At 40.3% G+C, this 14153-nt stretch overlaps 1 protein-coding gene across 1 annotated transcript in view; it reads right to left on the reverse strand.

Moving 5' to 3' along the window:
* ACER3 (alkaline ceramidase 3) overlaps nt 1-14153 on the reverse strand; it is a 39071-nt gene that overhangs the window by 5335 nt on the left and 19583 nt on the right. The window contains exons 2-9 of the mRNA XM_072401718.1: nt 8550-8660; nt 5976-6028; nt 5211-5263; nt 4155-4236; nt 3557-3592; nt 2026-2084; nt 1195-1296; nt 124-228 (exon numbers count right to left, since the gene is read on the reverse strand). Of these exons, the coding sequence (XP_072257819.1) occupies nt 124-228; nt 1195-1296; nt 2026-2084; nt 3557-3592; nt 4155-4236; nt 5211-5263; nt 5976-6028; nt 8550-8660 (601 nt within the window). The remainder of the gene's footprint in view (nt 1-123; nt 229-1194; nt 1297-2025; nt 2085-3556; nt 3593-4154; nt 4237-5210; nt 5264-5975; nt 6029-8549; nt 8661-14153) is intronic.

A 14153-nucleotide genomic window follows, 5' to 3' on the forward strand; every position in this document is an offset into this window, starting at 1 on the left:
TTAAGGTGAAAGGTGCAGGGAGAACCCATAAAAGTGTAACCAGATGCTGCATCACAATCTTTTATCATTTGTTTAAATGACTTTGGTGAAATGCTACACAAGTGACCATTAGTAGATATTTACCTAAATAATATGTGCAGGTAGGAACCCAGTCCAGTCAGTATGTGCCACCAGGCATGGAACTGTGTCACAGCTCCGACAACCGGGGGCATCTTCTGCCGTACACTCCTGTAAAAAAAAGTTTTTATTCTCCTTGTTTATTGGGTAAAGAATTAAAATGTTAAAAAAGCGTATTCAGAGCATTGGTGCATCCAAGTAAACCTGTGGTTTTGGTACCATCTCCCTTATTCCCTTTCCTTTACTACAGATTATATCTCTCCTTTACATTGCATCCATTCCGCAACGTTTAGTGGAAAAATGTGTTAACAAAACTTATGTTTCATGTTAAAAATGTGACCAGGCCTAGCTTTATTGCAGAAAGGGACAGGCAATATCCCCTCCGCAGTAAGAATTCTTAACTGGCTGACTGTATGTTTGAGCTGTCAAAATCGCTGAGCTGTGCTTGCGTTGGCTTCCAAGGACTAAAACAAAGGAAAAGGATAACGGTACCCGAGACAAAATCCCCATTTGAGTACAAAGAGGGTTTTAGTCCTGCTTCAAGGCTCAGGGCTCTCCCTCCAAAGTTTCATTATTTAAGAATGTTTACATGTTAACATCCTTCTAGATCAGGCATAACAGGAAAGCCGAATACCTTGTAAATTGAGGGTGTCTTCTTTTTCAAGCTCATTCTAACCAAGTGAAACCGTTTAAGAGAAAAACTTAAAAGAAGGGCCTTTAATAAAAAAAAAATCCAGCATGTCTCATGTTGCAATTTGAAATAACTGATATGTCATGTGACCCTATGAAGATCCAAACTGATATGTAAATTGGCCCTGATTTATTAAAGCTCGCCAAGGCTGGAGAGGATACACTTTCATCGGTGAAGCTGGAAAGGATCTGGTCCAGGATTCAAAACATTTGCTAGCATATGCCCAGCTTTACCGATGACAGTGTAACCTCTACAGCCTTGGAGAACGTTTAATACATCAGGCCCAAAGAGTTTGGGTTTATCTGTGTGCATGTTAATCTGTCATCTGCACGTTTTTTGTTTTTTTTTAACTGGATCTGTAGTTTCACATTTTTATTACAACTCACCTCCAGGTGTCGCAGAAGATGTTGTCAATGTTCCAGAGAAAAAATCCCAATAAAAACAGTCCTAGCGAGGTGTAAGCCAGACCCCGAAGCCAGGGATACACCCTGAAACAAACAAAAAAAAAAAGAGTAAGATTAAAGGAGAACTGCAGCTTTTGCCAAATCATTTCCAAACAGAAGTGTCATATCACCACAATGTGATATGTACATTGAGGCTGGAGAACACCACAAGAACTGGAAAAAAACAGAGAGGCTCTAACCCCTCACTGCTAAAATCAAATAAATGGAAACTTGGCTTTGGATACATTTGAAGCATGTAAGGTTATGTTCACACTGGCCATGAGGGGCAGCAATGAGTAGTAATAATACTACCACCAGCTGTCAAATCTGCAAGAACCAGTGCTGCGGTGCAAGTGACAAATCGATGCTGCATAGGATCACCCAATCCCAAGGCAGGTCTGAACCTGTACTAAATTATTTAAAAATGAAAAATGTCCTGCATTTTCTCAGGATCATAACCTAAAAAGATCTTCACCTGCACCACTTGCTGGTAAAATCAGGTATTACACTAAGCCGGCTAAACAAAATATGCAGGGTTCCAATACAGAAATTTTTTGGAGCTGGGAGGGAAGAAATTGTAGGTCCCTATATTGTAGCCCAACTCTTCAGTAACAACCCAAAACAGCCAGTTGGTTACTGAAAGGTGCCGGGTGGTATGCCCAGCTAAAAGGGGCTGGAGAGAATATGGTTTCATTATAGGAATCATTTTACACAAAGTAGCCAGAATTTATATAAAGATGACTTTAGTTTTCTTCCAGAAGCATGATGACGTACCAGGTAACTATATACACAGATCGGAGGACGAGGAAAGTCACCAGCAGGCCGTACATAACCTAGAAGTAGAGGAAAGAGAAATATAGTTAGCAGGGAATTTTAGCGGTCAGTATAGACTTTGTCTGTGCCAGCCCTAAAAACAGTCTATTTCTTCTAGAGACAGGAAGCACTTGCAGCCTATCCAATCACTAAAAAACAGTGACATCACTGAGAATGCAGCCTATCCAATCACTAAAAAACAGTGACATCACTGAGAATGCAGCCTATCCAATCACTAAAAAACAGTGACATCACTGAGAATGCAGCCTATCCAATCACTAAAAAACAGTGACATCACTGAGAATGCAGCCTATCCAATCACTATAGACCTGTGACATCACTGAGAATGCAGCCTATCCATTCACTAGAACCAGTGACATCATTGAGAATGCAGCCTATCCAAACACTAGAGACCGGTGACATCACTGAGAAGGCAGCCTATCAATTTATTAGACAGCAGTGATGGCACTGGGAATGCAGTAAAAGCAAAACTAGAGGGTTAAATATTGCAAAGTTCAGGAAAAAAAAAAAAAAACTTTGAATAGATTGCTATCTCTACACTATGGGGAGGAATCCTGTCAACTCCTGCAATATAAACCAGATGTGGACAATAAAATATTGAGGTGAGAGGGGGATTACCCAGAATCCTCTAGCTTCATTGGGAACAGACAATGTGTATGTAGAAAGGTCACCGGCACAGCTGTAGAGCAGCCCATTGTTTTACAACAGCTATCAGCTGTGCTATGTACGTCACAGGGGCTCTCTGTGCACCCCTCCGCTCCCTGTGTACATATTAAGCATTCAGTAAATGTCTTCATCTTTCCAGCATTGCCGTGTCCACCCAACCTCTGTGCTCAACCATGGGCCAATCTGTTTTCTAAATGTTCACATGTCCATCGCATTATATGCAGCCTGAACATGTGAGTGCATAGTGCTAGTCATTTACTAAACATTTTCCTATAATGTCTTATGATCATTGCTCCTCCACCCCAGGCTAAAAGATAGAAAGTCTGTTCCCTTTTCAGTAATCTGTGTATGTAAAGCCATTATTATTATTAAACAGTATTTATACAGCTCCAATTTATAAAAATTTTATAACGTTTTCTTGGGTGAGATGTAGTAAAGAAAATAGGCATAGACACACAGTTTATAGGAGTGTCAGGAGAAAGGGATTATTTATATTATCTGCTCTGTCATAAACTGGGTAATAAATAATGCCTATTGAATAAATTATTAAAATTAATTAAATTAATCAATAAAATATTAAATAGGTAACTCCTTTTAAATTAAATAGAGGTGGAAATGCAGCTACTATGGAGAGGAAAAGCAGATCTGGAGTGGTCAGGCCATGCACAAAGGACCTAAAGGGGATCCTGAACCCCATATAAAATGATATCAATATATAATCAATATTTGGGGGCTCAGCTCCTAACAAATGTTCTAAATGAGCATTAATACAAAACAATATTTGCAAGATGTGCAGCTAACGTACCTGGTGGAATACAGGTTCTTTCCATTTTAAGTAAACCTGAAAACAGAGAAATTACAATTATTAACTGTGAGAACCTCTATATCTGACTTATGCATTCTGATTAGATTCATATCAATTACTTTGGGTCTGATTAATTAAATATCTCCAAGACTGGAGATACACTATCTCCCATGATAGTTTATCTTCTCCAGCCTAAAGCTGCATACACACCTGCAATTTTTCTCGTTGGAAAGGATCTTTCACGATCCTTTCCAACGAGAAAAGACTGCACGATGCATGAACGATGCTGTACATACAGCACCGTTCATGCTCTATGGAGAGGGGAGGGGGAGAGCGACGGAGCGGCACCCTGCTGCGCGCTCTCCCCTTCCCTTTCATTAGGATCGGTCGTCGTCCATCGTCCATGGATCCGCCAGGACGGTCGTCGGACGATGGACGACGACCGACTGTACACACGGCAGATTTTCGCCCGATAATTGGCCGATACCGATTATCGGGCGAGAAAAATTTGCCGTGTGTACGCAGCTTTAGAGAGTTTTAATAAATAAGCCCCAATGTTACAGGCAACACGATGAAAGATCAGTAAAGCTTTACTTACTAGTGTTACTGTTAAACTGAAAAGTCCTAACAGAAATAGCAATATATAATTATATGAATTTCTGTTCTTGAAACATTCATATCTAAAAGGGGAAAAAAAAAACAATTAATATGGAGAACATTTACAAGCTGCCATACAAGGATGTGGACACTAGATGGCAGTGTAAGAGCATATCTTGAGACTGATGGTCCAACAATTCAATAAATGAAACTTTTATCATGTAGGAAATGCTCTCTTTGGATGCCTCCATGCCATTATCTTTCATGGACCCTACCCAGTGGTAAAGATTTCTCTTAGATAATACCCAAAATAAGGACTAGTTCCTGGAAAGCTTGCATTGTGAAACATTTTTATGGTTTGCCATTAAAGGTTTGCCTTTAAAGTTTACCATTGTCTACGTCTTTTACATACACATTCAATTGACTAAAATGTGAATGGTGTAGTTTAGTTACAGAATGCTGTTGTGAAACTAATATAAAGCAGCTACAACAAAACAATGATTATACCACTTCTTCCTAGCCTTACTGCTTTGCAGTGTTGTCAGTCTAACAGTGTTTCCAGACCTTTTCACATGGGGGAAACCTTAAAAAAAGTTTCAGGTCTTCAGGGAGCCTCTGCTATAATTACTTTATCCACAGCTCACAGTACATTAGTGTGGGGGTCAATAGGAAGAATATATTTTGGTAATGATGCAAGGAAACCCAGGCAACCTTTGAAGGAACCTTAGGGCTCCATGGAACCCTGGTAGAGAAATTCCGGTCTGGTCCAAGATTCAGGTCTAACAATATCAGCCTCCTTACAGGAGGAAATTTCTCCTGTTTCTGGTTTACCTTCCTTGTCCAATCAGGAGACAGAGAATGTGTCCTTGACCATGCTATACCTATAATACAGGAATGTATGCTGAGCTGACTGCCTGGCATAAATGCTTGGAACACCAGAAAATATTACAAATCTTCGAGCAAATAGAACATATTGAATGGCTTTGTCTGTATTTCTAGCCGTCTGTGAGGATTTTCACTTTATAATATCACCAAATGCATTCATAGAGGTACTTACAAGCAGTAGACAAAGACACTGCAACTGTAGATCATAGGCAATTCATCCAGCAACTAGGCAGAAGAAAAAAGAAAACAATTAGTGTTACATAAATGAAGACATGAAAGCTTTCCTGACGCATGATCTGTGAGCTAACCGAGGAGCTGTAAGATTGAGAATTTGGAGGTGCACACTGGAAGGTCGCTATCCTTCCTGAACTACCCATGAACCATGCAGGCCCAGCCGATGAGAAACTGACAAGCAGCTGACAATCTGCTCAGCTGCATCTTTCTGCTTTTGGAAGAGCAAAGTATTAGAGGGGGCAGACAATAGAATTGTCACAAATATTTAATACAGGGAGGCAGCTGCGGGTGATTCTAAAACATGGATGTGCAATATTTTATATTTACAAGACTACAATATTTTTTTTTCCCATGTATTGTTTTTAGTCCTGACACAGCAAATACAAACAAGATTTGAATGTATCTGAACATATAACATGTTAATTGGCTTGTTGTGGATGTAAGCAGTGTAATCCCCAACCTCTTTTAGCTGGGTGCACCACCCGAAACATTACAGTTACCACCCAGCTGTTTTTGAGTGGTTACTGAAAAGTTGGGTCACAATACAAGGGCTGCCACCGACCTACAACTTCTTCCCACCCAGCCAGGACCAGTCCCATCACTGTGCCCTGGAAAGTGTGATCTTGCAAATAATGCAACAAAGATTTCCAAAACTGTGTTGAGTCCTGGGCTATGACAGATGGCAGCTGATCTCATCGGTTACCTGCATTTCGTATTGCAGCGTCATGTGGAAGCACCAGGATCCCATTCCCACAGCTGAAATAAACAAAGAAAGAGAAATGAATAAAGACAATGTAAGTGGTAAAGCTTCCAGTAATGTGATGTAGTTTTTACTGTTTCTCAACCAGAATTCCTCTAGAAGTTGCTAAGGGTTCCTTGAGCAATGTGTGACTGTGTGACTCTCCAGTCATTTTATTGGAAACCAAAGGCTTTCTGTAAAGGTGAAATTTTACCCACTGGACAATATAGGAGGAATGCACACTGACACTACACTAACGTACAGAGCTGTGGATATAGTAATTATAGGAGGGGTTCCCTAAAGACCTGAAAGTTATGTTAATGGTTTCCCATGTTAAAAACTTTTTTATACAGTGACAATAATTCCTGTGAATTGGGAAAGGATCTAAGATTCGATCAGCATGTTACCCTCTGTCTTGTCAATGTGGGATTGTGCTCTCACTTAAAGAGGCCCTGTTACTTTGCCCAATCACACAGCAACCCCTAGGCATGTATACATAACAAGCTACACTTTCTTGTTGCCTCCCCACTGCAGAAACACTACTTGCTGTTCCAGGGTGGTCTGGGGTCAGCCTTTAGAGAGGAAGGTGATGGTGTGGGCACAGTATTCAGAACCAATAAATTGCCACCTCGGCCAAGGTACTGTCACAAGGGGATGGTGATGAGCCAAAAGTCTTGTTAGATTTGTGGTGGTAATAGGAGGCAGTGTGTGTGTGCAGTACCAAGGACTGCCAGGGTGTAAGAATGTTTTGCCCTTACTGTTACCTTCACTTGAAAGTGACAGTGCCTCTTCAAAGTGAATTGATATGTATACATAAGCACACATCAAAATGCTAAATTATTCAGCATGCTGCTGACCTTGGGTTTTCATGTATTTTCAAAGTAATGTAATTATGTGGTATCTGGCTCTTGCAATCCCTGTACAGCAGGGCTGGAGTGCAAAAGAAGAACCAGCACAATAAGCCAACCAGTTATGGTCATGTGCTGACACTCATGAATGGCAATAAGGTGAGCCCTGTGCTGAACGTCCTTTTTTATATTTTAATACTGTTAATTTTTATATATTTTATTTATGTTCTGTGCTCCTTTGTCTACGTGGTTTCAGGACACATAACACATAAGGGAATGTGTCATACCAATATGATTAACATGGTGGTTCTCTTTGAGTCATTAGGAGCAGCATTGCATCTATTATTTTTATAGAAAAGGTGAACTCATTCTTGAAATAGTTTCCTACAATGATTGTAACAGAAAATGTTTGCTTACTATAACTGTGTGTGTGACATCACTAAGCACTAATTATATCTTTTGTTTTGTGACCTGTCAGACAAACTGGTTTCTAAATGTCAATCGATGATATTAATAAATGTGTGTCTCTCTATAAACACAGTGTGTGTGTATGTAATATATATATATATATATATATCTCCATATAAGGAACTTATCATCAAGATGCATCCCTAAGTACTGGTACTGTAACAACTCATCTTTCTATCATATTGTAGAGTCATTCCCTGTTTGGACTGTGTTTAAGAAATCTGTATATGACTTTCTGTATGACCCACAGTAGTACCAACTTAGAAAACTGTAAGAGCTGTATTTTTAAAGCTCCATCATATTATGCAGTGCTGTACATAGGGGTTGCAAATGATAGACAAAGAGCATGGTGGCTCAGTGGTTAGCACTCCGGCCTTTGCAACACTAGGTACCAGGTTCAAATCTCAGCCAGGATAATATCTGCATGGAGTTTGCAGGTTCTCCCAGTGTTTGTGTGGGTTTCCTGGAGGTACTCCGGTTTCCTCTCAGATTCCAAAAACATGCGGTTAGGTAAATTAGATACCCCTCACATTTGGACGATACCATGTATAGTGTCTGGAGCTCTTCCCATTTAATGCGTTCTGTTTCATAGGTAATGGAGAGGGGAGGGGGGAGAAAGAGTAAATGGCACCCACTGCGTTCTCTCCCCTTCACCTGCAGTTAACATATGACTACGGTGGGGACATTAGATTGTGAGCTCCTTTAGTGACATCACTATGGACTTTGTAAAGCGCTGTGGAATATGTTGGCGCTATATAAATACAAAGAAAAAAAAAAAAAAGGCATAAGAAGAGGAGAAGACACTGCCCCAAAGAGCCTACATTCTGGGAGGTAATTAATATTTTGACTTTCTTCTTCAATTCAGCTCAAAGTTTGTCAGTGGACCTAAGCAGGAACTTTTTTCCCTCTAATTAAAACAAAGAAATAGTCTGGCTGTTAACTTTTAGACAGCATTCCTAACAAACTTTTTATTTTATGTTTAAGGAGGGGGTTTAAAATTTAACTTTTTAAATATTGCTGCTCTACGGAGAGGGGAGGGGGGAGAAGGAGTGAATGTCACCCCACTGTGCTCTCCTCCCTTCACTTCTATTGCAGTTGTTCATCCGTTAGGGTAAATCCAGGATTGACGTTGAATGACCTCTGGAGGCCGATCATTCATATCAGGTTGGAATCATTTAACGTGTGTACATAGCATCAGTCAAACCATCAGAAAATCACTCACCTGCTAAACCCAGATAGGCAAATAGGTATCTGGATTCCAGACCATCCTTCACAGTCTGAACTGCTCCATATAACGGAGGAATAATCATAATCAGATTACTGACTGTGTTCCCTGCAAGAGATAAAGAAAGCAAGATAAATACCATGGACAAACAAAACAGATCCTAAAGAATATCCCACTTTATTCTAGATGAGTGGATACCAGACACGTCGGAAATATTAGCAACGATATATCAACTCAAGCTGCAGTCCAGTGGCTTTGCTGAAGGATTAATTTCTTCTTCCCCAGCGATCACCATTGGCATTTTGTAACCACAGCTAAAAACAGTATTATTACCAGAAGCGTTACCCACTGGTATGAACACTGGTAAGTACATAACATGAATATTGATGGTGACAGGTTCACTTGAGAAAAAAATATATTCTTTGCTCATATAAGCACACTGGGATCATGCAATAATATTATCAGAAAATAATAACTGATGTTATCTAATAATATCACTTGCGATTGTTACCTATTGTGGAAATGATATTGTATTATGTTATAAGTCTCATGAATTATGTTCCTGATGAAGCGGTACATGATGTTGCGAAACGCGTCAAACTGAATTAACTGAGACCAATACAATATGTAAAATCATTGTAAATTAACAAGCTTTGTATAAGTGAGAGTGTTTTAACATTTATTTTTACAAATAAATAATGTTTTTATATATACTTTAAAGTCAATTATCTAAGGTCTTAAAAGTCCCGCTACTGGCTATTGTGAGTATAAAATTATATATATATATATATATATATATATATACACACACACACATACACACACATATACACACACACATATATATCACATATATATATACACACACGTATGGGATGTGGCTTGGTTTAGTTGTAGTTGGGCAGCATATTTGTCTTTCATAATAGAAAAAAAAATCTTTAGATATATGCAGACATTAGAAAATCTTCTATCTGTACAGCCGATCCCCAATCACTGTATAGTAGTAATTGATGGATCCTCATAGATGGGACACAGCAGGAATCTTCCTGCTTGTCGTCCCCCCTCTCAGCAATGGATCACCCAGCAAGTAATTTGCTATTTGTTAGGTCACCCAGCTTCACTGATGAAAGTATATCCTCTCCAGCCTTGGAGAGCTTTAATAAATCAGGCCCAAAGAGCCTGCATTGATAGAAAATAAATGAATGGAAAGCTATTTTTGTATAAGGTATGAAATCCCCATTACCTATACTACTGTACAAATCTAATTGTTCATTTAGGATCCAGTTCTCCTTTACAGCGGGCCTGGTGGTAAAAAGCATAGATTGTTTGCCCCCCCACTCTCTCTTTAGAGATAACCTAGAAGCAAAATAATTAATTTTTAATCATTATCTATATTTGCGTTTTTCTTGTCTTTTGCATTGATGGGCCATCACCAACCTTGCAGGAAGATGCGCTTCCAATGGACTACAGTGCTCAACCCCAAATTTTTTTTGAGCTGAGTGGAAAGAATTTGTAGCTGGGTGGTGGTTCCTGTATTGTGACCCAAAGCATCAGTAACCATCTAAAAACAGCCGTGTGGTTACTGAAAATTGCCAGGTGGTGCGCCCAGCTAAAAGGAGCCGGGGAGAACACTGGACTAGAATGTTTTATGAGATATGATTGGAATTTTCCCAGAAGGGTGATCACATCATACTAAGTAATATGAATGATGGGGGTATGGGTACCTTTTATTTTCAGAGACCCCTGTCAAATTTGGTGATCAGGCAGGTGTTTATTTCAGAAAAGAGTCAGGCAATGTCCGGTCTGCAATAACTATTCTTACCTGCCTGAATGTTGTTGCCAGAGATATCCGGCTATCCTGGGACTGACTGAACTCCTGCGTGGGGCTGGGGAGTTACATCATCCCGGCCCAGCCAATCAAGATGGCCAAAGATCGTAACGCAGAAGAAGGAAGATGCGACGGAACCAAGACACATGAGCATCACCTGGGCTTGTTAACGTATTACAGGAGAAGTGCTCCATCCACTGTACATGGACTTTGTATTGTATTGCATTGTCTATTATACCTTGCAATACACCAGTTTCTCGTTAAAGCAGAACGGCTGACCTGCAGGGAAGAGGGCACGGAACTAATTTCCATATCACCAGTACGGAATTTGACTACTATGACACATGGCTGTTGTGCAGATTGATACGAGACCGGAATGGATTACACAGGCGATAGTGTAGTCTGTGGTTGCAACTTGAATCCTCCATCAGCTATTCCAGATATAATGATCCCTGTTCCTTCATCCGATCTATTTGAATAATAGTATTTGCTGGTCTCAATATATGTAACTCATGAAGAAGAAAAAACAGAAGTAAGCTGGGGATTGGTAGAACGGCATTAAAGTATGTTTTTGGTAGAAGGTCAGATAGTTTGTACACGTTTAACCAAGCTCAAGTACAACGTATATTAATAGGCCATTCACATTACGCTATATAAAGGAATCCCTATATATAAAGAATAAAAAAGTATAATGTCTTGTTTTTCGGACGTATTTCAACTTTTGGGTGAGGAAGCCAATAGGCGAAACGTGTCAGAAACACTGCCTTAGGCTTTTGAAGACCTAAGAGAATGGAAGACATAAAAAAAAAATCTACAACAGCACTGGTGAGCGGGTGGCCTGGTCCTTGGTTCCAGTGACCATTCTTGGAAGAAGAAATATGGAGGGTCATTTAACCAAGGACCTGTGCAGATATAAAAAGGAGGTGATTGGAAAGAGTGGGGAACCTAGAATCTGCTGGGATGTGTCAAAAATTTAGGAAAACAGCTAAATAACACTCATATTACGTATACATGTGCATGGGTTTACTTCGTAAAACCCATTAGTACTTCTATACAGCTGACCTTGTGATAAAGGTCGTCTTGCCAGGTTATAGAGCCAGGCATTTACCATGGCAGAAGCACTGCCATCTTCCAGATGAAAACTGGACAGTAAAGGAGAAGCTCACAGGGGAATCGGGCATCTTCGTTCTCCCCCTTTCAAGCATGTGCCCATTTACCAGAACCTGTTCTTGTGCTGCTTCTACCTCTCCCAGTATGGCAGGAGGAAGCCAATATCAACAAAAATTCAAGCTCCCGTGCTTTGCCTTTAAATCCCCCCACAGTTCTTGTCCCACTTAACTTTCTGATCTGAAAGAGAAATAGCCCCTAGCTGTTCTCTTTGCTCCTCCAATGACGTACTAATGACTTCCTCATTCATAACCTCATCACACGCACAGCTCCAAGACTTTTCTAGAACTGCCCCGACTCTCTGGAATGAACTTTATCATCCTATTCAGCGTGCTTCTACTTTCTGCTCATTTAAAAGAGCACTCAAAACCCATCTTTTCATATTTACCTACCTGTCTTTCTGTCTCCTAAAAACCTCACACTACTTACCCATCATTCCATTTCCCCCCTCCTATTGGGATACTTCCCCCACCTCTTAGATTGTAAGCTCTTCAGGGCAGGGTCCTCTCCTCCTCCTGAGCTTCCTCAGTCTGTGTCTGTCATTTGTACCCCCAATTTAATGTACAGTGCTTCGTAATATGTTAGTGCTATATAAATCCTGTTTAATAATAATGATAAATACAGGTACGATAGGTACTAGTATTTGCTTTTCTCCCCAGAAGGACCCAACTTTTTTTTTTAGGCATCGCTGCAGATGTTTTTTGTGTATAGTTTGATGAGTCGGCATACAGTAATAAAAATATAGAACTGGTATAATATCCTGAATTAAATGGTTGCTGATAATATTCTTCTTTCTCCTGAGCCACAAGAGAAGAGCCGGGCCCTCTGGTTCACGGTACCACAGCACGTCGCTAAATCCTGTCCTATGTTGCAGCCTGGATGAGCGTGCAATTAAGCCACAGGAACATTGCCATCAAACAAGCAATCACACCGCCGCCATGAATCATGCCGCACAATATAAATCGGACAGAGGGAACATGATAAATGTGAAGCCTCTTATCAGATAACCCTATTAAGGGGACCTGAAAAATAATGTCACATCAAGGTAGCACGGGCCAGGGGGAATACGTATGCTGACGACTACACAGACTTTTTCACTCGCCTTTGTCATCTTTTTTATAAGACGATCATTAAAGTGATGGAACCAGGCATTGGGATAAAAAGGTAAAAATGTCAAACTGACATGAAAAACCGCCAATGTGCTATTGTAAGCAAAAAAAGTTTTAAGATGGCTCACCAAGTTTAACTATTATTTTCTACTAAAGTCTCTGGAAGTTTCTATTTTTTTTTTTTTGTTTCTTAACACAGCTGGGAAGACGATCTTTCACTTTATGTCCTTGTGACAACCCCACAGTGGGTGGTGGAGTTCAGGTGTCACTGGGACAGAAAGAGGAAAATTGGGATAAAAAACATGGTCTATCCCTTCTTCACTAGCCTATCAATGTGTCTTTAAATATATCCTTACTGGAGAGATTATCATCACTTGCTGCGACTCCAAAAAGTTGGGTGAGCCTCCCCAATGGGGGCAGAGCAATAAAAACCTAACCTAGGCTGTAAAATAGTTGACTGTAGATGGGCCTTGAAGTCTACGCCTACGTACACGTCAGATGATTCTCGTCTGATAATCACCTCATATTAGATGAGAATCTGGCGTGTGTACAACGCTCATCCGTCCTGGCGATCCACAAACGAAGATCGATCCTAATACAAGTGAAGGGGGGAGAGTGCAGCAGGGTGCCGCTCCATCGTTCTCCCACTTTCCATAAAGCAGATTGGCACTGTATGTACAGCACTCATTCATTCATTGTGCAGTTTTTTGTCGTTCGAAAGGATTGTGAAAGATCCTTTCCAATGACACTTATTGAACGTGTTTACGTAGCCTAAGGGGCTGATGGACACGTATGTGGTTCCCCTTAAAAGTGTAAGAATGTGTGCAGAATGAAACTACCAATAGAGCTCCAATGTAATGACTTCCAGAAAAGTTCTGCAACAAGACTGGTCAGAAGGGAAGGCTTGGGTTTTATTAATATTAGTACAGGTTTCAGCTTTAGTTAGCACTCCTGGAAAAGACGGTCATTTAACATAGCAGGAAGCAAGAAAAGGCGTTTGAGGGAATATTTTTTGGTGAATGGTTGGAAGGGGAGTGTTGAGAACCCAGATACATCCCGCTTATGAACTATTCCGCACATGAAAACATTGCTGGATCTCCCAGGTTCTTCCAGGATAGTCTATGTCTCCAGTCATGGAGAACTTTAACAAATCAGGCCCTTTGTTTCCATGTGGGAGATTAGCTTCAAACGCAATTCCTGCAGAGAGGTTTTTCAGAGGTTACTTAAATTTTCGGAAAATTCCAAAACACAGCACAATCCAAGATTTTCAGTCACAAGAGATCAAGGTCATCACAGTAAGACAACAAAACACAAATTTTAGCTTCCTGGCTCTCTCTGTGGGTCACACAGACCTCAACTTTTTATACATGGATAGGTGCACCAGAGGCATTCTCATTTTCTGGCCTGACCTACTCATTCCTTACAGGACACTTCAGACCTGGATCCCAAATAAAGAGCCAGAAATATACAGCAATACAAATGATCATGGCCCTATTC

Source organism: Pyxicephalus adspersus, chromosome 1 (assembly GCF_032062135.1).
Source record: "Pyxicephalus adspersus chromosome 1, UCB_Pads_2.0, whole genome shotgun sequence".
NCBI lineage: Eukaryota > Metazoa > Chordata > Amphibia > Anura > Pyxicephalidae > Pyxicephalus > Pyxicephalus adspersus.